General features: G+C 40.4%; 3 protein-coding genes, 2 long non-coding RNA genes, 1 other non-coding gene and 1 pseudogene across 6 annotated transcripts; 4 read left to right on the plus strand and 3 right to left on the minus strand.

Annotated features, from left to right (window-relative positions):
* The first annotated feature begins 1,619 nt into the window (after positions 1-1,619).
* On the plus strand, positions 1,620-4,749 carry LOC126802374 (protein IQ-DOMAIN 23-like). The gene is made up of 4 exons (XM_050529992.1): positions 1,620-2,005; positions 3,040-3,240; positions 3,521-3,598; positions 3,772-4,749. Exons 1-4 carry the CDS (start codon positions 1,706-1,708, stop codon positions 4,492-4,494), a joined length of 1,302 nt encoding a protein of 433 aa, XP_050385949.1. The 5' UTR covers positions 1,620-1,705; the 3' UTR covers positions 4,495-4,749.
* Positions 4,750-5,490: 741 nt separating this feature from the next.
* On the minus strand, positions 5,491-5,916 carry LOC126803836 (putative non-specific lipid-transfer protein 14). Its single transcript, XM_050531563.1, is given in 3 exon segments — positions 5,491-5,500; positions 5,616-5,871; positions 5,874-5,916. Coding segments are annotated over 3 exon segments (309 nt in total).
* Positions 5,917-6,140: 224 nt separating this feature from the next.
* On the plus strand, positions 6,141-6,214 carry TRNAV-AAC (transfer RNA valine (anticodon AAC)). The gene has a single exon. It is a non-coding gene; the product is annotated as a tRNA-Val (tRNA).
* A 205-nt stretch (positions 6,215-6,419) lies between these two features.
* Positions 6,420-7,708, minus strand: LOC126802684 (RHOMBOID-like protein 2; annotated as a pseudogene).
* A 6,177-nt stretch (positions 7,709-13,885) lies between these two features.
* LOC126802819 (uncharacterized) lies at positions 13,886-16,542 on the plus strand. Its single transcript, XR_007673010.1, has 3 exons — positions 13,886-14,307; positions 15,280-15,344; positions 16,272-16,542. It is a non-coding gene; the product is annotated as an uncharacterized LOC126802819 (long non-coding RNA).
* A 3,899-nt stretch (positions 16,543-20,441) lies between these two features.
* On the plus strand, positions 20,442-23,058 carry LOC126802818 (uncharacterized). Its single transcript, XR_007673009.1, has 3 exons — positions 20,442-20,862; positions 21,835-21,899; positions 22,827-23,058. It is a non-coding gene; the product is annotated as an uncharacterized LOC126802818 (long non-coding RNA).
* Positions 23,059-23,333: 275 nt separating this feature from the next.
* On the minus strand, positions 23,334-24,983 carry LOC126802955 (60S ribosomal protein L24-like). The gene is made up of 5 exons (XM_050530676.1): positions 24,973-24,983; positions 24,121-24,196; positions 23,896-23,995; positions 23,583-23,732; positions 23,334-23,491 (listed from the first exon to the last, which is right to left on the minus strand). The coding sequence occupies exons 1-5, from the start codon at positions 24,981-24,983 to the stop codon at positions 23,334-23,336; spliced, it is 495 nt and encodes a 164-aa protein (XP_050386633.1).
* Between the last annotated feature and the right edge of the window lie 2,191 nt (positions 24,984-27,174).

The following is a 27,174-nucleotide window of genomic DNA, read 5'->3' on the forward strand; positions in this document are numbered from 1 at the left end:
AAGTAATAAGGACTGTAATTATGTTAAAACATGCAAGTAATGAATACACCCCAAGGGCATTTGAAGTATTTCAGCATGAGTTTGATTAGTGTGTAAATGTTGTTGTTGACCGATGTAGTGAGAATGGGTCATTGCTACAGTACAGGGCTAAACCATATGGGAAAACTCAAGAATACAGCGTCACATTCTGTTCGTCTGATGGTACGTACAGTTATCTGCGTTGTAAGAAATTTGAGTGTGCTGGATTTCTATGTAGCCATGCCCTTAGGTACTCCCTGCCAAATATGTCTTGAAGAGATGGACAAAATATGTGAGATTACGGAGTGGAAGACTGAGTGATGTCTCCGAGGTCCATGATAACCCTAAGCTCGTTGTGGCAAGCCGTTACAAAGATCTTAGCCACAGAATTCTGATGTTATCTACTAGGGCTTCTGAATCTGGGGAAGCATTTCAATACGCTGTTCGGAAACTCAACCAAGTGATGGAAGGGGTTGAAAAATTTCTGTCATTAAAACCTGAGGATGCTCGAGCTGCCTCGTCAAGCAGCACAGGTACAACTGCTTCTGATATTGAGCATGCAGAATTGTTTCTAGATGAGAATGCTTTTGAGAATCAGGGTGAGAAAGGAGAAAGAGGAGCAAATGAACAACGGAGTGCTGTCCTCGACAGAGAAAATGGTAACTTCTCTCCCACAGACAGAAATCAGATTCCAGATGCATCCCCGCAAAGTAATCAATCCTACATTTCTCTGGAAGCCTTGGACGGAAATCCCATTACACAGGTGAGTCTTGACTTGCACTTTTGACCATTGTCACTTCTATATTTTGCTGAAAGTGTGCTAGTTTTGATCCTTTCATATTTCACTGCATAGGATTTGTACACTTTTGAAGTCAACTCCGTAAACAATTGCATGTATGCACAAGCTAACTTATTACAACCTCCAAACATCTTTCCTGACCAACATGATTCACCTTCCCAGTCGCAATTGTTTCAAGTACTGTTTCTGTTACAAATAATTCGAGCTACTATGGCCACGTATCTAAGTTGTTTATATACTAATTCTCATACAGGAACATTTGATCAATGACACATACCAAGAGCCTATATCTGAACTGAGGCAGGTAATTGTAAGCAAAGGTGAAATAGTAAAGTTTTTATTCAAAGTAACAAGTTTAACATGTATTACCATGTAATTTTACTCTATGGTTCCACTGTAGGCAATGGATCTCGATCTCAACCCTCCACATTCACCTTCATTCTTGCTCTGATCCCCGCATTCGTCTTTCGTCGAGTCCAAGTCTCTACAACGCGGGGGTCAATGAACTAATCTAACAACTCTCGACTCTCTATTTTTAGTTCACTGTGTCGCATCAATCAAAGACTTGGTTCACTGTGAACCATGTGGTCAATTCTACAGTACATAACACTACAGATAGAATCTATTCTATTCCACCAGTTTACTTCTGTGGGTCTTCACCAGCCAGCTACCACTAGACAAAAGGTTGGTGGCGCGTGCTGGCAACTCCCAACCAAGCGCGCGTGGTTTTTAATTCTTCTATATTCCAAACTCCCCCAAAACCAAACGCTACTTAAAGACAGAGAGACTCGCTCTTATCACTTCTTAGTTCTTACACACTCATCTTCAGCTTTTGTCATGTCCTTCTAGCTTAACTTAAGCCCTCCAGTTCCGGGCAAGCAATGAGAAATGGGCTTTTTCCGGCGACTCTTCGGCCCCAAAAAGTCCAAAAAGAAGACTAGCAAGGCCGAAGCTTCCACTTCAGCTTCTCAAGAATGGGGCTTGGACGCCAACAAGCACGCAATAGCGGTGGCGGCTGCTACTGCCGCCGTGGCCGAGGCAGCTCTCGCAGCGGCTCATGCGGCGGCGGAGGTCGTCAGACTCACTAACTGCGTTGGGAGTTCCGGGAACGTCAGCTTACCTGTTACCGTCCGCCGTCACCGCCACCTTGCTGCCATTAAGATACAGTCAGCTTTCCGGAGATACTTGGTTGGTATTTTTTGTTTCTGCTGATTCCACTATCGCCCCTGAAAGTTAGTGAATTTACGTTGCTATTGCACCTAGAAGAACAAAGTTCTTAACTTTTTGCATGATTCTCTTTGCTCTTTTTGCTTTGTTTTCATAGAAGCTCTGGAAATTTAGGATTTTTATGTTGAACATGGGATTAAAGAAACTGTTTTTCTGAAGCTTCTTGAACATAGATTTTCACACAAACAAATTAACTAAATATTAAACGGAGTCCTGCCGACACTGTTTGATGTTTCATTGTCAGAGTCAGAGTCTTGGAGAAAAAATTCTCTGTTTCTAACTAGAAGGTTACTTTGGTACTTTCCGTGGACATAGAATTCCAACCTCCCAATGCCACATTTCAGGGGGAGTAGGATAAAGATGTCATTTTTGCAGTGAAAGTTTTGACCTTTTGTCTCTGACTACAACCTCTAATTACTTCCATGCTTTTAGCTTGGCTTATTGGACCTACAGCTTTGCTTGGTTGATATGATGGCTTCTAATTGCAGAAAACTACATTCTCCATGGGCAATGCATTAGTTTTACCACTTTGTTGTTGTCTAGCTTGTAGAATTTAATGTAGGCTAGGTTAGCAATAGGGGTAAACAACTAAACACAGGGTTGTGGGATTGTTGTGGCCATTGATTGAATAGGGGAGGTAGCATTGATCAAGTGGATCAAAATGGGGATTGGTTAGCTACTAAGTTAAGTTTCAAAAAAAGATGATGTGTGACTAAGAAGTTGTTAGTTTGGTTCTTTTGTTTATTTGTTAATTCCTAGCAATGATGCATCTTTGAGGTAATCGTGATTATAACCACAAAGATCTATATCCCTTTCCAAAAATTGTATGCCAGTCTGTTCCATATGATTTAGCATCTGGTATGATTGAAAAGCATTGTTTTTAAGTTAAAGATGAAAATTTCTTACATGCATCGTTTCTTGGATGTGCACTGAATTATATTGGTTGTTATGTTTATTTATGATCTGATTCGAACAAACTTTTCAAAAAATAAAAGGCAAAGAGGGCATTAAGGGCACTTAGAGCACTGGTGAAGCTTCAAGCATTGGTGAGAGGTCACATAGTAAGGAAACAAACGGCGGACATGCTCAGGCGCATGCAGACACTGGTTCGGCTCCAGGACCGTGCACGAGCAACTCGCTCACTCAAGGCAGAATCAGTACAATCCAGCAGCAAATCGTCCCTGTCTTACAATCCTGTAAGGACCTGTGTTGTGAATATTATACATTGCTAGTTGGTTTTAGCTTTCTATCGGCGGCATGTTTATGCACTTTAGCTCTAGACATGTTTGCATCCTTGGCTGAATGCCAGCGCAATGCAAATCTTTATACATAACTACATATTTTCTAGTGTATTGATTCATTCTCACTGCTTACTCTAGAAGTTCACATAACTAAAATTCACTCTTATATCAGGTACGCCGTGCATAATTTGAAAAAATTAGGTGGTGTTTCATATTCTATAATTTCTGCTTGCAGCTCCCAGAAAGTCCTGATAGAAGTGGATACCAGCACCGTGTTTATAGTAGAAAATTTGATGGACCCTCATTGCTGGAGGTATTGATTTCAATGTGTAGAATTTGATAAATCTCCGTTGTGTTGGTTGTTCAACATCTAATAGTTGAGTACTTTCCTGCTAGATGCAACTCCTCTGGAAGGCACTGTTTTTGTTGAGCTTATTATTCTGTTCAACTTAGACTTAATTCATATTATTCTGTTTCATTATCCAGATGTGTGGTTCAAATTCAAACGTAAAAGATGCCACCAGTCTGGATGGAAGACGTTTGGCCTCGGGATGGTTATATCGGTGGATGGAAGAAAGTGTATTGAACAACAGCCGTGATGCTTCGTCACTGAGATATGTTCAAGCAGATAATGAGAAGGTTGACAAAATCCTTGAAGTAGATACTTGGAAACCTCACTTGGGCTCCCAACGAAATGCCAGAGCCTTCCAGAGCGCACAGCATGTTATGGCTTCAGAGAACTATAGTCCACTGTTAATGACATTTGATTCCCCATCCAAACACATGACAAAAGAACCAAGCTTGATTCCAAGTCAATCTTCCATGGATTACAACCCATTGAGCTCTTTGAATCCTATAAGAAAAGATGACGTAGCCGCTTTAAGAACTGCAGACAACAGTCCACAAGCATTTTCTGCCTCATCCAGACCTGGAAGTAGGAGTGCTAGAAGAGCTCACTTCTCACCGACAAGGAGCGAGTACTCGTGGGGTTTCGTTAGCAGCTATGCGGGTTACCCTAGCTACATGGCTAACACGGAATCATCCCGGGCTAAGGTGCGGTCACAGAGTGCCCCAAGACAGAGGCTTGAATTTGAGAAATACAGTTTTACAAGAAAATCAGTCCAGGAGTTCTGTGAATCAGGCACATGTCCAGAAACAGGTTTAGCTCAAGATGCTGATTTCAGGAATAAAGCCTTTCTGAGCACCTAGCCACTCGAACAGAACTCGGTGATAGCTGATATTTGCATGTTTTTGTATTTGTGTGTATGTCCACAGATGTTTTGAGTCTTTGCTACCTGACCTTGATGTACAAACAAAGCTTTGGCCCCATGGATGTCAAAGAGAGGACATAGTTTCTAAAACTGTGACTGAACCTTCATTGATCAGACCTCTATGAAAATGTAATTTTGATTCTGCTTGTATCTAATGTGTATAGGTTTCCTTTCCCTTGTACCTTCGGATTCTTGTTTTGGTATCCTTGAGTTTCTAGGGCCTTTCACATGCCATTTTATACTGTGAACACACGGAAGCAAGCTCGCTTGTCCAACTTTATGAACTACGACCTTTTTCCCTTTGGCTTTACAAGAAAATGATGAAAATGCACTATTTCATTCATCCAAATAAGATAAATGCTTCCATCGGATTCAAACCACTTAACATATAGCACACACCTAATTATATGGACCACGGATTCAAATTAATAATAAATCCATTAAATCGTGTAAAAAACAAAAATAAATGATGTGACAAAGTACTTCTAATGACTACCCATCGCCTAATATATGCTTTAATCATTGAATTTTGTTGTAGAATTGAACAATAAACAGTTATTTCCGATATACGTGTAGGGTAAATCACCGAAATTAAGCTTTAATTATTGAATTTTGTTGCATAATTGATTCATCAATCAACTGGTTTCTATTAGGGTAACTTGACTCGTGAACTACAAGTAATCACATGAGAGTTTGCACTCATTCAAGATGAATTATTGAATCATAACCACTTTTTCTTAAAGCTAACAGATAACATGTTTAAACTTTGCACAAAAAGTAGATTAATATTCCCCTTAAACTTTGATACCTATATTTCCATCAAACAACTTAACTCCCAAGGTAAACATAGTTTTAGCCTCTTTTAGAATCTTCAACGAAATGCGCACTTCACATTCAAAGAAGAATGGTGATGATTCCATATCCAATTCCCAGCTCATGGTATCCTGCATTATTGTCATGTAAACTTAATTGAGAAGCAAACTAAACGATAATATTAACAAGATTTGATGTCGAAAATCATCTCATGAAATAAAATGAAGCACTAGAGTGAGAAATTACAGGTTGCAATCAGTGTTGGGATCCATGTTGAAACCCAAAGAGACTTGACAAAAGTCGGGCAAAGTAGAAAGCGCATAGCCGTTAGGGTTGTAAGTGGAAATGAGGCTCATCAAGCATCTACAGCTAAATCTCCGGTTTTCAACAGTAGGAGCGGAAACCATTTTGATACTTATCATGGAATTACAGCATGGAGATCCCGGAGAAGGGTCCGGTGAGCCATATGTTATGAAGGTGTAGCAAGCAGACACAACGGCCACACGCCGGAGCACTCTATATCAGTGTCACTAGGCACCAATGCCATACTCGATCGATAACAACACTACTACGTACTACTGCTATCACTAATGTTTGGCTCCTCATTTTGTAGATTTTTACAATGATACTGGTACCTAGTAAAACTATGAAGCTTCCTTTATAATGTTGCTGTCTTCGGTTTGGTGTGAAGTACAGAATGCGTGGTTTCATGAAAGTCGAACTCGAGAATTAATAATTGATATATAAAGTTTTGTGCCATGTTGCCATCAAGGTTTCGTGGTGTAGTTGGTTATCACGTCAGTCTAACACACTGAAGGTCTCCGGTTCGAACCCGGGCGAAGCCATCTATATTTTTTCTTCCTTTTAACTTCACTGCAGAGTTCTCAGCTCCTCAACCAATATTACAGATGGATAACTTACGGCATAAATTTGAATATCCAAACCATTAGAAGTAAAAATGTGGACCAAAGTTTTCTAACACTAACTAGGCATTTACATAGGATTTAAACAGATCTAGCTAAGAGAACAGTCTTTTCTCTAGTACGAGTGTTAATTTTCTTGACAATACCATCTAGATGTGGGAACACAACTGAAGTAGTGACACCAATGGCAGTGTTCATTTCCATTCTCGCCCCGAAACAGCATCACCAACGCAACTGTATTCCTGTGTCACAGAATCTGAGGTTTAGCTGAAATAGTCCAGTTCATGCAGACAGTGAAAATCTCTACTAATTGGAGGAACTTACCCAACAATCAACAGCATCACTGAAATAAGCCATAACACATATTGGTAGGCCATGTATTTGGACTTATCATTGGCATTAGCACCGGCAGGAAGATTCAGCTGCTCCAGCCATCCGAATTGAGGACGGGGCATCAACACAAATCCGACTAGGAATCCGGTGGTAAACCCACATATGTGCGCAAAGTTATCGACGAGTGGCAAAATTCCAATGCCGAGATTAATGACAATGATGATCAGGAGAGTAACAAGAGCTGCAACGTATGTGGTAAAGTGAGCAAACAGAGTACATCAGCAAACATGTAACTTCACTCAGAGACTATAATCCAAACATAACAATGTTATTGACATTGTTGGTATAAATAGTCCAATTTGTAATCAGTTCCGAAAGCACCCGAGGCACCAACATAAATGTTCTCTTGAATAAAAAGAGAGGACATGATGCTGCCCCCAAATCCAGACAGCAATAATGGCAATAGTCAATAGGATGCATTAAGATGTAGGAACTAGCTAGGAAATCAAGATAAACTGACAAGATCAAGAGAGATAGATATACCGAAACCAAATTGCTGCTCTATTCGAATTCCAATGAAGATCAAGCTGAGCATGTTAACTAGTAGATGAACTACTCCAGCATGTAACCAAATATAAGTAACAAGTCTCCATGGCTGATGCTTATGCACCACTTTGGAACACTCCAAAGCTCCCAACTTCTCCAATCTTCAAACACAATAACCCCAAACCAATCAATTTTTCTTTGTATGGCAAAAATATTAATTTGAGGAAAGAAATGTTTATCATTATGTGGAAGAAGAAGGGCCTAAGAGAGGGTTCTCCTTAACGGTTGAAACGAGAACTTGCCAAGAACCCTAGCCACACACTTGCCTTCGCTCCCAGAACTGTGGTTGGGGCAATCATTCATATACATGGCCACAAGGAACACAAAAATGTTAATCACAACGAGCATGGGGACCAACCACGAAGTCAATTGGGTCTCTACGTCATCTGCAAGGTACGAAGACTACGAGTAGCTCTCTCTGTTTGCTTTGTGCTTCGCTCCTCCTCTGTTTTCCAAGTCTTCAGCTTCACCAGGCATTTCTGTGTATGTGGGTGCTTGGTTGGTTTCTCAGTTGATTGGAGGGTGTGTATCAATTTGTTTGTATGGAGTTGGTGAAAGATTAGTGTCGGCGTGAATTCGGCCGGGAATCACGGTCCGTGATTCCTTCCGTAAATCACGGCATAATTAGTGAAAATTAGTAGAAATTAGTGGAAATTAGTGGGTAGAATAGTGCTAGAATTAGCCTATATAATGAAGTGTAATCTGTGAATGAGTGATCAAGTCAATATAATTAACTCATTTCAAGTTGGTATCAGAGCCTCTTCGTGCTCTGTTTTTCCTGGGTTTCTTTTTCCCGTTTTTTTTCTTTTTCGGCCGGTTATCACCGAGGTGCTCATAGCTGCTTCCTCCCGTACCGCGCCTCACCGCTGCCCTCCGGCCCTCTCTGACATCGCCGCTGCCTTCCCGACGTCGCCGACTGCTGCTCCGGCACCGCTGTTGCCTCACCGACCGCTCCTGCTACTTTCTCTCCTCGCCGACAACTCATGTTGCTGTCTCTCTTCGCCGGACGTCGCCGCTCCACGCCCGACGTCACAGCTCGCCGATCCTCCCCGAAGATTCTTCATCAACACGGTCTGTTATACTCCTGCCCGACCCGTTTTTCGGCCCAGATCGTTGCGACCCGGCCCAGCCCATCTCAGTGTGACTCAGCCCAGCTCATCTCAGTGCGACCCGGTTTGACCTGACCCGACCCAACCCATCAGTGCATCTTCACCGACAGTTCCAGTGCACCGGCGGCAGATTCTTCTCCATTTTTCTGTGCTTTTGTTCCTGTCTCCTCTACATTTTTCTTTTCCATGGGTTCTGGACACGAAGCTGATGGTTCTCAGACCTTTGATATTCCGACATTCGAAGTATCTGTTAATGGTTATGACAGTGGTTCATTTGGGGGCGTCAAACTAAACGGCACCAATTTCCGTAAATGGAAACGACTCATGACTGCTCATCTTCAAGGCATGCATAAAATGGGACATGTGTAGGGCGTCACTAAGGCTCCTAGTCCTACAGATCTTGTTGCCTACACTAAATGGGACGACGACGATGGTCTTGTCATGTCCGTCTTGTGGAAAGCTATGAATGATGAGATAATTGATCTGGTGCAGGCCTGTCCCACTGCACAGGCAATATGGGAGACCCTAGCCGGCTTATATACTAATGACTCTGATTTCATACAGGTTCATGAGTTAATGTGCACAGTTTTAGCCATTCACCAGGATGGGCAACCGGTGGCGCACTATTTCACCAAACTGAAGAATATTTGGGCTGAGATTGATGTGAAACGTCCTTGCATGATTAAAAATCAAGAGGATATTGTTTGGTACCAAAAGGAGAAGGAGCTTGAACGAGTTCACCATTTCCTAAAAGGTCTTAATGCCAAACATACCAGTGAGAAAGACGAACTGCTCCGAATGACCGAACCACCTAGCATACTCACCGCTTTCACCTATATCCGAAAGGATGAGTCTCAGCAGGAGAGTATTCTTCAGGCACCGGCTGTAGTTTCCAGTCTCACTGTCCATGCTCATTCTCCAGCACCACCCCTTCCGCAAGTCACCTCCACTCCCTTTCATCGACAAGGACCACCACCAGGCTTCGGGAATCAGCCTCGCCCTCCTTGCTCTTATTGTCATGACACTAACCATGCTCGTGCGACTTGTTGGAAATTATATCCACACCTTAGGCCTAAACGGCCTAATCATCGGCCACAGCCAAAGGCAGCTCTTCAATTAGTTCCAGAACCAGATATCTATGGTGTGGTTGGGCATGATCATCATACTACTGGAGGAGCACCTACAGCCTCCATTGTTGGCCGTGGTCAAATTGGTATGGCTTTCAATATTTCTCACTCTGTTAGTTTTGATACATGGATTATTGATTCTGATGCATCTGATCATATGACTTATGAAAAATCTTATTTTACCGTATTGTCCCCTCCACCCGTACCATATGTTACTAATGCTAATGGTGAGGCATTCCCGGTGTTAGGGACAGGGTCCGTTCGTATTACTCCCACCATAGAGCTTCATAATGTACTCTATGTACCTGCTTTATCACATCATTTGATATGTGTTTCCCAATTGAACGCTGACGCCCAGTGCTCTGTGACCTTTTTTCCTATGTATGTGATATTTCAGGATCTTCTCACCGGACGGGTAATTGGTCAGGGGTATCTGAGGGGCCGGTTGTTTCATCTGGATCTGACATACGCCGGGAAAAAACCAGGAGGGCAGTATCGGACCGCTTTACTCTCCACTTCTGACAAGCTAAGTGAAGTTTGGTTATGGAATCGTCGCTTAGGGCATCCATCTTTTAGTGTTATGAAAACATCAATGTCTTCTTTGTTTATTAGTGTGGACGAGTCTTTGTTATGTTGTGAGACCTGTGTTTTGGGCAAGAGTAATCGATCTACTTATTCCCCTATTACTTCTCCTAAAAGTTTTCTTCCTTTTGAATTAATACATTCTGATGTTTGGGGACCCTCTAAGGAGTCAACTGTGTCATGAATGCGTTATTTTATGTCTTTTATTGATGATTGCACATGTCTTTCATGGATTGTTCTTCTTAAAACTAAAGATGAGGTTTTCCAGCTTTTCGTGCATTTCATGCCTCTGTCCAAACACAATATAATGCCACTATTCGAGTTCTTCGTTCTAATAATGGGAGGGAATATGTGAATAATGTCTTTCAGGAGTTCCTTAACACACACAGAATTGTTCATCAAACAATGTGTCCTTACACACCTGAGCAAAATGGGGTCTCTGAAAGAAAAAATCGTCATTTACTTGATATGGCTCGGTGTATTCTTTTTAGTGCCCACATGCCTAAATACCTTTGGGGTGATGCTGTCATTACTTCCGCCCACCTCATTAATCGTCTTCCATCTCGTGTCCTTCAGGGGAAAGTTCCATATGAGGTGCTTGCATCTCATGTCTCATTACCCTCTTTTCATAATCTTCCTGCCCGTGTTTTTGGTTGTGTTGCTTTTGTTCATCTTCCCTAACATCAGCGTTCTAAGTTGGATGCCCGGGCAGTTAAATGTGTGTTTGTTGGGTACAGAGTCCATTAGAAAGGGTACCGGTGCTATCATCCCCATACCCGGAAGTACTATATCACTATGGATGTTACATTTTTTTAGGACATGAGTTATTTTCCCTCTTCTGATACTGCTCTTCAGGGGGAGAATTCATATTTTGAAGAGTTGTATCATGGAGAGGGGGAGACAAGTGAGCCAGTCGATATGGTAACATGTTATGTTAAGATTACAAATGTGTCAGCCACACAGGCACCCCCGGAGGTCATCACTCGAGAGATTCAGGCACCAGAAGCTGACAACATAACTGCCCCTCATGACTCCCGTACAACTGTTTATACCCCTGACCAATGCTCTCCTGGTACAGAAGATCACTTATCTGAGGTTAGTCATTCTATTGAGGCTAATAGTAGATAATATGTTTTGACAAATAGGTCTACTCGGGGTCAACCAACAAAAAAATATGAACCTACCCTTCAGAGTAAAGCCAAGTATCCGGTGGCAAATTTTATATCTACCAAATGATTATCTAAGTCATATGAGTCATTTATGAATCAAATATCTACTTTATCAGTACCTAACAAAGTGCATGATGCATTGGGAGATCCAAAATGGAAGAAAGCAATGGAGGAAGAGATGGAAGCATTACAAAAAAACAATACTTAGGAACTTGTACCTCCACCATATGGCAAGAAGACTGTAGGATGTCGTTGGGTGTTTACAGTGAAACATAATCCAGATGGGTCAGTAAGCCGGTATAAAGCACGCCTAGTAGTGAAGGGGTTCACCCAGACATATGGCATAGACTACGATGAGACATTTGCACATGTTGCGAAGATAAACACTATCCGGGTATTGCTCTCTATCGCTGCTAACTTGAACTGGCCACTTAGGCAGTTTGATGTTAAAAATGCATTCCTTCGTAGAGAACTAACAGAGGAAGTATACATGGATCTTCCGCCTGGATATGTGGCCGCTTCTCCAACTACCTCTGTATGCAGATTGAGAAAGTCGTTGTATGGTCTTAAACAATCACCTCGTGCTTGGTTCGGAAGATTCTCACAATTCATGAGAAAAATTGGCTACAGACAGAGTAATTTAGACCACACGTTATTTCTCAAACATCAACAAGAGAATGTAACAGCCTTGATTATATATGTTGACGATATGGTAGTTACTGGAAATGATACTGTTGAGGTGGATAGATTACATAAACAGCTTGCCAAAGAGTTTGAGATGAAGGATCTAGGTACACTCAAGTATTTTTTAGGCATTGAAGTAGCCCAGGGAAATGAAGGTATCTATCTGACTATCTCTGTCAGAGGAAGTACATTCTTGATCTTCTAACAGAGACAGGTATGTTGGACTGCACTTCCATTGATACTCTTATTGAACAGAACTATCGGTTAGCAGAGTACCCAGATCAAGTCCCTACTGACAAAACTCGTTATCAGAGGCTGGTTGGACGCTTAATTTATCTATCACATACCATACCAGATGTTGTGTATGCAGTGAGTGTAGTGAGTCAATTCATGCATAATCCCAGTGAGGACCACATGGATGTTGTGGTAAGGATTTTGAGGTATTTAAAATCAGCTCCGGGGAGAGGAGTAATGTTCTCTAATAACAATAATATCCTCGAAATTTGTGGCTTCACAGATACAGACTGGGCTGGAAATATTACAGATCGGAGATCCACATCAGGGTACTTTACCTTTGTTGGATGTAATCTTGTTACATGGAATAGTAAGAAACAAAATGTGGTAGCACGATCTAGTGCTGAAGCAGAATATAGAGGTATGGCTCAGGGAGTGTGCGAATTGTTATGGCTTAGAAGTTTGCTACAAGATTTGGGTATTAAGCCTGAATGTGCTATGCAGCTGTACTGTGACAACAAGGCAGCCATTGATATCTCTCATAATCCTGTGCAACATGATCGTACAAAACATGTGGAGGTTGATCGTCACTTTATAAAGGAGAAGCTAGACGCGAAGATCATCAGTTTTCATTTTGTTTCTACAGAAGAGCAACTTGCCGATATGCTCGCAAAAGCCGATATGCTCACAAAAGGAGTGTCTAAAAAAGCCTTTTATGATTCACTTAGCAAATTGGGCATGGTTGATATGTATGCACCAACTTGAGGGGGAGTGTCGGCGTGAATTCGGCCGGGAATCACGGCCCGTGATTCCCTCCGTAAATCACGGCATAATTAGTGAAAATTAGTGGAAATTAGTGGGTAGAATAGTGCTAGAATTAGCCTATATAATGAAGTGTAATCTGTGAATGAATGATCAAGTCAATATAATTAACTCATTTCAAGTATTAGTATAAGGCACAAAGGATCGAAGTCGGACTGAAAGCTCTAAGCTTTTCACTGAATTGGTAGTGAACTTAGTTGCTTCAACGCGGTTTGAACTTTAAACCCGGATCAGATATGTTTGATATTATTTGGATCACTATACAGAGAGCACCAACACGGTTGTTTTCATCTCCTTTCCCCCTAATGCACTAATGCATTAGTATATGCTTCTTATGCTATAATTGAATTTGATTCTTACTTGTCATGCATGTCTTTATGTTTGTACAATATCTGCTGGCACCATTAGGTGATAGAATTATCCATTTACGTTTACATGCGTATCTAAAGGAAGAAGATATATTGAAGAGAAGCTTTATGAAAACTAAAGGAGGATGGAAGGTATAGAAAGTGAAGCAGCCAGCCAATGAAAGTATAGCTGAACGAAAAATCAGTACTAGATTGTAATAACCCTAAATTTTAAACAATGTTAGTTTGATTTGGAATTCTATAAAAATTTCGAATGTTATTAGAATGAACGTATTTGGTTGCGACGTTAGTAAACGAGAAACGGAAACGTTCTCGGAACGTTTAAATTGAAAAACGTTACATTTCCGTAACGTTTATATCGACTTTTATTTCGTCGCTCGGTTGTGAAAACTTTCTTCACGGAAGTTGTAGAGCTCGTCGATACGAGTTCGTGGATATGTGACGCGTTCGAATCGGACGTCGGAGGTAAAAGTTATTAACGTCGGAAGCTTGTTTCCGATTTTGAAAACGAGTATAAATAGATAATTAATGAAACTAGGGTTTCCATTTCAGGAAACCACACCCGCGCCTCCCCTTTCCCCCTTTCTCTCTCTGCACTCACTCTCTCTCCCCGATCCCTTCCCCTCTCCTTCACTCCGCCGGCGATCTCCCTCCACCTGCCACCGTGCTTGACACCGCCGGTGGCAAAGAGACCGCACGGCCAAGATACGTCGACCGGTGGTAGCAGCGACCCACCCTAGGCAGGGAATAAGCAGCGACGACGTCATATAACTTCGGCCCCGCCGATCTCGATGTCGCCGGCACCATGCGAGCTAGGAGGCATTCTGGCGAGCTTCACCCTCACCCCTCGACATGAATTCACAGGAGGAGACGTTCGATTTGGGCTGCAGCGGCGTCAACCACTTCCCATCGATTCCGAGACTCCACGGCGACTTCATTGAGCTCCTCCGGCGAATCCGACGGTTCAAAACATCGATTGAGGTGAGGGATTACGTATTTGGATTGTTGTGATGCTTGTTGTGAAATTTTGGATGAATTGGAGTTAAGGTTTAGGAGATCGGAGGAGGAATGGCGAAGGGAGGTTACCGCCGCCTTAGGCGGCGCGTATGGGCACGTGAAGGGTGTAGGGGGCGGCCTGAGGCCGTGGGGAGGTGGAGGAGGAAGAGAGGAGAAGTTTTGGGGTGGCGGTGGCGTGATACGCGCCGGTTTTGGGCTCGGCGCGTGGGCCCCACGCGCGGCCGGCCGGAGGTGGCGCGTGTGCCACACGCGCCGCCGTGTGAGGCGGTGGAAACAGTTTTGACAGAAGGGCATTTTGGTAATTTACTGTGTACGGTAAATGTAAATGTAATTTTTATTTACTACGGTAAATGTAATTAAATTTTACCCTCGGTAAATGTAAAAAGAAATTACTTTCAGTAAATGTAAAAAGTATTTTCGTAAAAGGGTAATTTAGTAAATTTTATTTACTGAATTTGTATTTACATTTAAATCGTACGTATACGTTCAGAAATACGTATTAATATTTATACGTACAGAAATACGTATTAAATATTTATACGTACAGAAATACGTATTAATATTTATACGTACAGAAATATGTATTAATATTTATACGTACAGAAATACGTATTAATATTTATACGTACAGAATTACGTATTTAATATTTATACGTACAGAAATACGTACTTAATAATCATACGTACAGAAATACGTATATATATTATTTATACGCACAGAAATACGTATAAAGTACTTATACGTACAGAAATACGTATATAGTACTTATACGTACAGAAATACGTATTAATTGAGTATTGTACAGTAACCGTGAATAGTGAACAGTGAACAGTAGCTTCGTATAAACCAAAATAGCTGAACAGTAACCGTTTATTACTGTTTTGGCATTTAAAGGTTTACGAAACGATTCTAAATTCTTTTCTTATTCTTTTAAGGTGATCGTTAAATCGAGGAAAGGAATTAGCATCGCGAATTGTGGAATTACGCTCAAGTCAATAAGGTGAGTAAAATCTCACTGAATTACGAATCTACCCTCGTGGTGATTCAACATTTTACAAGTGTGTTTATTTAATGAATTACAACATGTATATAACTTAGTGGACTACGTATATATATAGTATAATGGTAATAAATACATATATATATATATAGTTCATTAAATTACATACTGTTATTAATTCATTAAAAATAGTCATTTCGGTGACAGAAAAATTGTGCATGTGTGATTTTAATGGTACGATATGATGTGAGATTATCGTACGTAATTTTTCAGGTGTTTATGAAATATGACATGTATAGGATATAGTGGACTATGTATATATTGTATAAATGGTAAATAAATACGAATATATATATAGTTTGCTATGTAATATACTGTTATGATTTTTATTGTGGATATATCGTGAAAGTTTTAAAACGTACAATATGATGTGTGATTATTGTACGTGATTTTATCACGGAAAATGTGAAATATTGTGATTTGTCTTCGGACGTGATGTGTGGTACAATATGATGTGAGATTATTGTACATGTGAGGCAAGTCGGAACCTAGCCTTTGGCCGGGCGAAAGTTACGATACAGTTAGAGCTCTAGTCTGTCTGCCATAGTACTGCATGAGGTAACGGGTGGTTATCTGATCATGGGTACTCAGCTTGTTTTGGATGTTGGGTGGCGGGTGGTTACCCAACATCAGCGGTATACTAAGTGAGGGGTAACAGATGTGTACCAGCGCTCATTAGTTACCATTTTGTGAAAGTATTAGAGTAACCAGATGGGTTGCTCGTTTTCTCATGATTTTCATTATACTGTGTTGATGTGGAGTTGTGCCTTTTATGAGACGAGAGTTATTTTCATATTTTACTCATACGAGCTGTAAAGCTTACCGGGTTTGTGTTGCAATCCCGGTGCACCAATTTCAATGGTGTAGGTGATACTTCCGCAGGTGCTGAGTAGTGGTGATTGAGTGACGACTCCGAAGACTCGAAGTCGATCGCATCCAGTCGTGGTGATGTTCCAGCGTGGATTTTGTGTGAGATTTGGTGTGATTTTATTTGTGAGGTTGTTGTGAGGATTATACAATTCCATTTGTTATATGTTGAATTATCATTTGGGTTTGTAATAATCGGCTTGACTGAGTTATATTTTAAACTCAGATGTGATCCGCTGCGACATTAAAATGATTTCGATTTCATTGAGATTATTTTGTGTTTAACGATTTTAAGATTTTGAGTTTTGAAGCTCGGAATTTTAGGGTCGTTACAGTTGGTATCAGAGCCTAAGTGCGTATTTGGCGATTATCAATATCATCCGGGAGCGATGATCCGACTGCAGGCGGGCCCCCATCACATGCTCCTCGGTATTGATATGTTGTCGGGTACGCGAGAGTGTTAGGAGCCATACCTTATGGTTTGGTCCTGTAGAGAGTATTGTGACGATACTCTGATGATTCACCTTCTTCTGAAATTTCATGATTGATATTAGTTGGATCTATTTTGTCGAATTCGAGACTTCACATGTATGACTAAGTGCTAATTGTTGAATGGTGATGAATTTGAAAAAAAAAAGGGTTGTGAACAGGGCCGAGGAAGGACGAGAGGTCGCGGCCGAGTTAGGGCTGCAGGCCGAGTCCGCAATATGGAGAACCTTTATGAGGGGGCTGCTCCACTGGAAAGACAAGTTGATCTTGTTGCTATCATTAGAGACGATAGTCGTGTGTTGAGGTTGATCACAGACATGAGTGAGCTGCTAGTGCTGTCATTTCATGACGCTCGGATCATATGGTAGCGGACCATTGGATCGGAGTATTGGGACTTACTTGGTGATGATTGAGTACTCTGAGTTAGAGAAGAGGATGATAGCCACATTCATTTATTGATAGTTGGAGGGGTTAGGATTGATTCATACGCCTATGGGAAACTCTTTATGTGTCACTTCGCTTTTGGAGTGTTCCTCGAAATTGGAGACAATGAACGGCTTGTCCTACTGTGATTGGAAGTAGAGAGTACTCTGCATATTTGATAGTGATTCCGGACCACACTATGATGTGATCTGAGGAATTGATTGGTTGAGGCCGCAGTACGCGGTGATTGATTGTGTTGACGTGATGAGTTCTTTCATAGACCCAGGATACCAGAGTTTCGTATCTGTGCCTCGAGTCGGATAATGCCATGATAGCTAGAATCTTGGCAAATGTGGAGTTTGTGGATCTAGAAGCAGCTATCACAAACATTGTTCTACTATTCGAGTATAGTGAGGTGTTTCAGGAGATACCGAGTTACCTTCTTCGAGAGTTGTTGAATTCTTTATTGATGATGTGCTTGGTATAGCATCTGTAACAAAGGCGCCTTATGGGATTGGGAAAGAACGAGTTTAAAGAATTGAAAGAGCAGATAGATGACATATTAGACCTAGGGTTCATCAAACCTAGTGTCTCAGCTTGAGTGGTGCCGGTGTTATTCGTGATTAAGAAAGAAGTCTCATGCGGTTGAGTGTGAAGTAAAGGGGAATGATTAGAGTGACCATCAAGACTATGTATCATTACCTAGGATTGATGATGTGTGTGATACGTCCTTAAGGTGGTGATACAATTATTAAACTGAGATTCACATTACGTCGTTGTTACGTTCTAACTCGTTTTGTTTCGGACTTTGACAATTGAAGTTACACATTGTTCTTGGCTGAGCAAGAAATCTAATGTGTTAAAGAGATTTCATTTTGACGTCACGAATTAATTATTTTGCTAGATGAGCATTTAATTGAGAATGCTGATCTTTCAGGATTTAAATATTTTGGTGTTGGGGATTGGAACTTCACAATGCCACAGGTCCAAATGAGACGCAATGGCGGTGAAGTGACTCTATCGAAGGTAAGGTATGAGATGACCTTAGCTTAATGATGTTTTAACGATTTGGTCGTGACAAGTACCTTCTAACTGGTAAAGAAATGGTTGAGGACTAAATTTTCTTTTCAACTGCAAGTGGTGTTAGTATTGGAGACTTAGAGGTTCTTTTCCTCTATGCATCATATTGTTTATTTTTGGATAAGGGAAAGTTGACTGAAGTGTTCAACAAGGGATACATTTTACAATAAAGAGTAATCAATTATATTACTACTTGCAGAGAAGTTATTTTGGCCGAATGCGTTGACCATGAGGGTTCTTAGTGAAAGTAAAGAAACAACTGTTTAGAGTGGTGGTATAGCAATCATCTTGGGTTAGTCTGGAGGAGATGGTGGACCCAACATCAGGATTCAGTTGTTGAATTGTTTACTGAATTTATTGTATTACGACTGTGGGAAAAATCAATACTATGGATGATGCCACTGGGGCGTTGTGTGGGACCATGGGGCATACATTTGAGGTAGGCATGAACCAAGGGGTATGGGATATCTCAGTTGTGGTTGTGTTTATTTTGCACTGTAATTCCATCTAATTTTCATGTTCCACTAACGGGAGATAAATATTTTCTTCACCTGTCCTGCGACTTGAAGCAGATAGCTGTAACTTCTTTTTCGACGGTGAGTTTTGGTGAGGGTGATAGGATGCATGATGCGTCGCTCTTGTGATAACGGCGGTGATTCTCTACTGGCTTGTGAGAATAGTAGTCAAATCTCTGGTGAACTGTTCGAGAGTAATTCTTAATCAAAGGTAGGGTTATGTTGTGGTCGTGGACTCAGTGAGTTAAGACCCTTATCGAGTTACCATTACAAAGGAGGTGCTGGATGAGTAACATGCACAACAACCTTTGATGATTGTAAAAGATAATCATGAACGGAGATTGTTTGTAGATTGGAAGGAATGGTAGATTCATGGTTCTAGTGATGGGTTGAGGTGAAATCATAACTGTACGGTTGTGGATATAAGTACGATTTCCTTGGAAACCGATCTGTGTGATGCAAGTAGTAGGTATGTGTTAAATATTTATTTTGACTCGTGTTAGATATTGAGAGTCTTGACCATGCATAGTGGGTGGGCAAGCTCATGACGGGAGAATTGTCTGATAACTGCAAGGGAGGGGTGAATTAGACAAAGGGGTATGTTGACATCTCTACCGAGACCACCATTATATTTTGGTGACTCACATGTGGCGGTTAATGTTAGAACACATGACAGACTGTTTGTTTGGAAGAAAGTTGAGGGAATTGAGGATATGCTGAGAGCTTATAGGCTGTATATTATAGGTAGCTGGGAAGATCATTTGGGAATCGATTGAGTTGCTTACAACAACAGTTACTGTTCCAGCATCGGTATGGCACCTTATGAGACTCTTAGGGTAGACCATGTCGATCACCTATCTGTTGAACCGAAGTTAGGTGTAGTGAGATTTGGCAAGAAAGAAAAGTGGGCTCCTATGTATGATGGGCCTTTGAGATTCTCGAGGAGGGGGAAAACTAGCATACCGACTAGCCTTGCCAACTATCATGTCGGGCATTCACAACGCTTTCCACATTTCTATGTTGGGAAAGTAGGGACCATCTGAGTCGCATGTGATCGTTCATAGCACCATTGAGGTGAAGGGAAATATCACTTTTGTTGTCGAACCGGTTCGTATTTTGGATAGATCAACAAAGAAGCTACGGAGGAGAGAAGTTGGGCTAGTCAAGGTGTTGTGGAGTCACCATGATGAGGGTGATGCATCTTGGGAGCTAGAGTCAGACATGATGACCAGATATCCACAGTTGTTGTTGAGTGAGTTTGAATTTCGGGACGAAATTCCTTTAAGGGGGGTAGATTGTAATAACCCTAAATTTTAAACAATGTTAGTTTGATTTGGAATTCTATAAAAATTTCGAATGTTATTAGAATGAACGTATTTGGTTGCGACGTTAGTAAACGAGAAACGGAAACGTTCTCGGAACGTTTAAATTGAAAAACGTTACATTTCCGTAACGTTTATATCGACTTTTATTTCGTCGCTCGGTTGTGAAAACTTTCTTCACGGAAGTTGTAGAGCTCGTCGATACGAGTTCGTGGATATGTGACGCGTTCGAATCGGACGTCGGAGGTAAAAGTTATTAACGTCGGAAGCTTGTTTCCGATTTTGAAAACGAGTATAAATAGATAATTAATGAAACTAGGGTTTCCATTTCAGGAAACCACACCCGCGCCTCCCCTTTCCCCCTTTCTCTCTCTGCACTCACTCTCTCTCCCCGATCCCTTCCCCTCTCCTTCACTCCGCCGGCGATCTCCCTCCACCTGCCACCGTGCTTGACACCGCCGGTGGCAAAGAGACCGCACGGCCAAGATACGTCGACCGGTGGTAGCAGCGACCCACCCTAGGCAGGGAATAAGCAGCGACGACGTCATATAACTTCGGCCCCGCCGATCTCGATGTCGCCGGCACCATGCGAGCTAGGAGGCATTCTGGCGAGCTTCACCCTCACCCCTCGACATGAATTCACAGGAGGAGACGTTCGATTTGGGCTGCAGCGGCGTCAACCACTTCCCATCGATTCCGAGACTCCACGGCGACTTCATTGAGCTCCTCCGGCGAATCCGACGGTTCAAAACATCGATTGAGGTGAGGGATTACGTATTTGGATTGTTGTGATGCTTGTTGTGAAATTTTGGATGAATTGGAGTTAAGGTTTAGGAGATCGGAGGAGGAATGGCGAAGGGAGGTTACCGCCGCCTTAGGCGGCGCGTATGGGCACGTGAAGGGTGTAGGGGGCGGCCTGAGGCCGTGGGGAGGTGGAGGAGGAAGAGAGGAGAAGTTTTGGGGTGGCGGTGGCGTGATACGCGCCGGTTTTGGGCTCGGCGCGTGGGCCCCACGCGCGGCCGGCCGGAGGTGGCGCGTGTGCCACACGCGCCGCCGTGTGAGGCGGTGGAAACAGTTTTGACAGAAGGGCATTTTGGTAATTTACTGTGTACGGTAAATGTAAATGTAATTTTTATTTACTACGGTAAATGTAATTAAATTTTACCCTCGGTAAATGTAAAAAGAAATTACTTTCAGTAAATGTAAAAAGTATTTTCGTAAAAGGGTAATTTAGTAAATTTTATTTACTGAATTTGTATTTACATTTAAATCGTACGTATACGTTCAGAAATACGTATTAATATTTATACGTACAGAAATACGTATTAAATATTTATACGTACAGAAATACGTATTAATATTTATACGTACAGAAATATGTATTAATATTTATACGTACAGAAATACGTATTAATATTTATACGTACAGAATTACGTATTTAATATTTATACGTACAGAAATACGTACTTAATAATCATACGTACAGAAATACGTATATATATTATTTATACGCACAGAAATACGTATAAAGTACTTATACGTACAGAAATACGTATATAGTACTTATACGTACAGAAATACGTATTAATTGAGTATTGTACAGTAACCGTGAATAGTGAACAGTGAACAGTAGCTTCGTATAAACCAAAATAGCTGAACAGTAACCGTTTATTACTGTTTTGGCATTTAAAGGTTTACGAAACGATTCTAAATTCTTTTCTTATTCTTTTAAGGTGATCGTTAAATCGAGGAAAGGAATTAGCATCGCGAATTGTGGAATTACGCTCAAGTCAATAAGGTGAGTAAAATCTCACTGAATTACGAATCTACCCTCGTGGTGATTCAACATTTTACAAGTGTGTTTATTTAATGAATTACAACATGTATATAACTTAGTGGACTACGTATATATATAGTATAATGGTAATAAATACATATATATATATATAGTTCATTAAATTACATACTGTTATTAATTCATTAAAAATAGTCATTTCGGTGACAGAAAAATTGTGCATGTGTGATTTTAATGGTACGATATGATGTGAGATTATCGTACGTAATTTTTCAGGTGTTTATGAAATATGACATGTATAGGATATAGTGGACTATGTATATATTGTATAAATGGTAAATAAATACGAATATATATATAGTTTGCTATGTAATATACTGTTATGATTTTTATTGTGGATATATCGTGAAAGTTTTAAAACGTACAATATGATGTGTGATTATTGTACGTGATTTTATCACGGAAAATGTGAAATATTGTGATTTGTCTTCGGACGTGATGTGTGGTACAATATGATGTGAGATTATTGTACATGTGAGGCAAGTCGGAACCTAGCCTTTGGCCGGGCGAAAGTTACGATACAGTTAGAGCTCTAGTCTGTCTGCCATAGTACTGCATGAGGTAACGGGTGGTTATCTGATCATGGGTACTCAGCTTGTTTTGGATGTTGGGTGGCGGGTGGTTACCCAACATCAGCGGTATACTAAGTGAGGGGTAACAGATGTGTACCAGCGCTCATTAGTTACCATTTTGTGAAAGTATTAGAGTAACCAGATGGGTTGCTCGTTTTCTCATGATTTTCATTATACTGTGTTGATGTGGAGTTGTGCCTTTTATGAGACGAGAGTTATTTTCATATTTTACTCATACGAGCTGTAAAGCTTACCGGGTTTGTGTTGCAATCCCGGTGCACCAATTTCAATGGTGTAGGTGATACTTCCGCAGGTGCTGAGTAGTGGTGATTGAGTGACGACTCCGAAGACTCGAAGTCGATCGCATCCAGTCGTGGTGATGTTCCAGCGTGGATTTTGTGTGAGATTTGGTGTGATTTTATTTGTGAGGTTGTTGTGAGGATTATACAATTCCATTTGTTATATGTTGAATTATCATTTGGGTTTGTAATAATCGGCTTGACTGAGTTATATTTTAAACTCAGATGTGATCCGCTGCGACATTAAAATGATTTCGATTTCATTGAGATTATTTTGTGTTTAACGATTTTAAGATTTTGAGTTTTGAAGCTCGGAATTTTAGGGTCGTTACATAGATATCGAAGCAAAAAACTTCTGACTCTCCTTTATTTAAGCAGAGTTGCAGACAAGAGCAGACCCCAGATGATTGACGTTTCGTGGAATTAAGCATAAAGAACTGCATAACCTGGTACTAATTAATTATATTGAGAAAATCTAATCTTTGCGAACGTAGATTACGCATTGTTCATCGCTTGCCCCTGGCTCCTCCTGCAGCCTTGGGGCCCCTATTTGCACCCTTTGCGAAGTTACTCTTGCTTTGATTCTTTGTTGGCTTGGCCATTACTTCTGCCTTCTTCGCCCTCTTTTCATCCTTGGTTTTCTTGATCCACTCTTTAATTTCACCGCACAAGATAACGTTTATATGCTTAGGAGTTAAGATTTTCAAGAGTGAAACTCGAGAAGCAATTGGGAAGCAGAACAAGAGAGATATACCGAAGAGCAGCCTCTCTTGCAGCATCTCGAACTTCAGGCTTTTCGCTTCTTCTCTTCTGTATGACCTCCAGTGTAGCACCTACTATGGATCGAGAGTAAGGCTTTTTGGTAGAGCGACGCTCCTTCTTGACAGCTTCTTGGGCAATGTCCTGATTGTACGTACGTAGTACCCACAGTTAGCTAGCACAGCAAAGTACGTAACACCAACTGTAAACAGATTGATTGCGTCCCAAGTTATTACTTCTCAACCAACTCTAATGTTTTTCTTCTTTCTGCTTAATTATAAGCTTATATATGTAAAGTATTAATTATCTTCTTGTGTTGCTTTCTGTACATGGCTGTCCAAGCAATTTTAGCTGGCTTCAGTCTGTTATGGAAGTACCTCTTGTTCTTGGAGTTTACGAACAGGAATACCTTAAATGATCCAAAAAGAAAATGAAGTTCCAGAAAACATTGGGTGGCAGAGTGACAGTAGAACATAATCGTAATGCTGCACGTCTTATTGAAAACCTATTGTTATTAAGTTGTGCCCCTATTACCTGAGAATCCGAACGAACAAATCGGGTGCCTCTTCCAGGGTAGATCTTTGCCCCACTGAAGCGGCATAGCTCAGTCCTGACATCCCAATTTGAACGATAAATTAAATGTTACATATATACCTTACCAAAATTGCATGTGATTCACGAATGAAACAAATGCTGTAGCTAGTTTATTGTTGACAAAAGTCCCAGCTACCATAGTAATGGTTACATCGATCAGCTAGTAAGATTGCAAAGCTGCAGTGCACTGTACGTCGATCTGTATCTAAATGCTAATACAAACCTAAACAAGCTATTTTAAGAGTACTTGCTAAATGGTCATCGATCAGTAAACTGGTATCGTTCAATCAAACGTTTACAACACCGAATATTTCAAGGTAACACCTAGCTAATTACCGAATCAACCACAAGTCCGCAAATGTGATCACAACCCACATTCGACCAAATTCTCCGGCTTGTAAAGTAAATGAACTTTTGATCAGATAACCTACTCCGACTAAAACCTAAACTACAATATAATTGTTCCATTATAGCGAACTGAAGAAGCATCCCCAACCAACCCAGAAAATATCAGACACAGCCACTAACAATATACAGGAAAAAGTTCTCAAAGAATTCATTTTATTTTCTCTCTCAACAACCAAACCTAGTTACAGAAGGGACACTCCTCAATAAACATCACACATTGGTATCGATCTACCATCATAAATATGAATTCAGATGATGCTGATCTACACCTTAAGACCGCTCAGCTAAATACGCGTTCATCATAAAACCCTAGAAATAAATGAGAGGAAAATAAATATCGATCCTAACTTCATAAAATGGAAAAGGAACAAAATGTGAGCGTACTTTAGAACCATGGCGCTAGCTAGCTTCGGTCTCTCCTTCAGAGAAATAAAACCCTAGAAATGGTAAGAATTGAAAGCTTTTTGGTGACGAAGAAGATGGTACGTTTAAAAAACTATTTAAATTTTCGTTTCATATAATGGCCAAGGGTGTTAAAATTTAACCCAAAACATAATTAGCAAATGTATCGGGCCAGATCCGAATAGAGAGAATAGTTTGAAGGCTATAAGAATTGACTCGGTAAAAAACATAGATATTCTTCTATGCACGCTATGTAAGTATATGTACGTCATATTTGGCGCATCGTCATATATATTAAAGTTACTAATTTTAACCATCCACATTGTGTCATTTATTTGCACGACATGTACTGAAGACTCATTTATTAATGAAAAATGTGTTTATGAGAATTTGTGTTCCCACGTGATTAGAGCATTTTGTTATACAATTTTTAAACCATTAAGATATCTTCAATTTTATCTGAAGTAGTTTTTTCTGTCGACTTGAAGTCTTTGACTTTCTTTTAGAAACCTACACAACTTCTGCCGACTAACAAGTCGTCTCCTCCATCATCGTAAAAAAAACAAGTCGTCTCCTACGGTTGTTTTCCAATTTGGTAAAAGTTTCCAAATAGAAAACATAGTACTCCTGATGAAAAGAAAAATATTTCGAAATATCCTATATCTCTGATATTGAATTGAATACATCATAATAGGAAACAAATCCTCCAGACAAACGCTTACGGATTATGCAGTTGTCTATTGGAGAATCCAATAAATTTATTGAGTTTCCTCATATGACAATTATGGAGAATTCTGCTTGATTTACTTCCAAATATGGAGAACTTACCAAATAACTAGCATTGGTGATGACGTCACCATTCTGGAGTTAGAATTTTTTTTTAATTCAAATCAATTACCCTACTATACACATGACATTGTACTATGTGAAGTTAAAATCAATATCAGGTAACAAAAAAATAAAATTATTACTAAACTTGTTTGCACTTTTACAATTAATTGAATGCAAAGGCATGAGGGGATTGAGATGAATGCATTTGATTAAAACAACCATAACGTATATAAATAACATAGTTAAGTCCTTATACATGCCTATATTTTAGAGAAGGACTAAAGGCTACTTACACATTCAGCTGCAAATTTTCCAAAAGATTTCCATAATTCAATTTCTTATCCCCACATAAGTACTTGATATGATCATGAAACTCAATAAACAACAAACTACGTAGACGTATCATAATTTTTTTTAAAGTTCAATATTCGGTTTATTGCTCTTAAATTTTATTTAAACACAAAATTGTACACGAAAATTCCCTATAGTGCACTTACAATTTTGCATTAAGTAATGTGGAGAAAAATTTAGTGGTGTCAACTTATAGCATTATTCATCTTGAATATGTGCAAACATGAGTGCATAAGGAAAATGTGAATTCAATGTTAACTGGTAGTCAACGAATTACATACCATATCAAAGATTATGCATCCAGCCCCGTCAAGGTTATAGATTTAAATTTCATTCAACATTTAACTAATTGTCTCATAATTAACATCACGATATGTCTTAACTAAATTAAAGTGTATTGTATCCTTGAGATTCAGACATGATTAGACCACTAAAAAGATAAATAATGTCTAAAAGAAAATGTAGTTGTTCTTTCCTTTCGAGATTTGTTTCAAATTGTAAGAAATAAATTTTGAAGATAAGTAGGAAAATTGCAATTTTGGCCAAAATTTGGGAGATAATTTTGTGAGATAAGGGGGAAAAAGGGGAGTGATGCAATGCATAGAGGACTAGAGGTACAGTGAATCAAAGTACCAAACCCTGTAGCCTAGGTGGGCCACAATTTTAGGAATCAAAGCTCATAGATTACTATTATACCCTCCAACCTCACACCCTGATTGGTCTCGTCGAAATCTAATCCACCCAAAACGTTATACCCCACCGCACCAGATTATTCTCCTCAAAGACAAAGGTTCCAAGAGTCTCCAAAATCTCTCACACGCGCCGCGACATGCGACGGGTGGATTTCACGAACTCTCCTCTATAGGCCCCCCGCTCTCTCTCTCTCTCTCTCTCTCTCTCTCTCTCTCTCTCCCTTATATACACCCCCTCTCTATTAATGATTTTAGGCATTTTATTGCTCTAGCACCCCTCTCAAGTCTCAAGGCTGTGTTACAGTGAAAT

The sequence above is a fragment of the Argentina anserina genome, chromosome 7, assembly GCF_933775445.1.
Source record: "Argentina anserina chromosome 7, drPotAnse1.1, whole genome shotgun sequence".
Taxonomy (NCBI): Eukaryota; Viridiplantae; Streptophyta; class Magnoliopsida; order Rosales; family Rosaceae; genus Argentina; species Argentina anserina.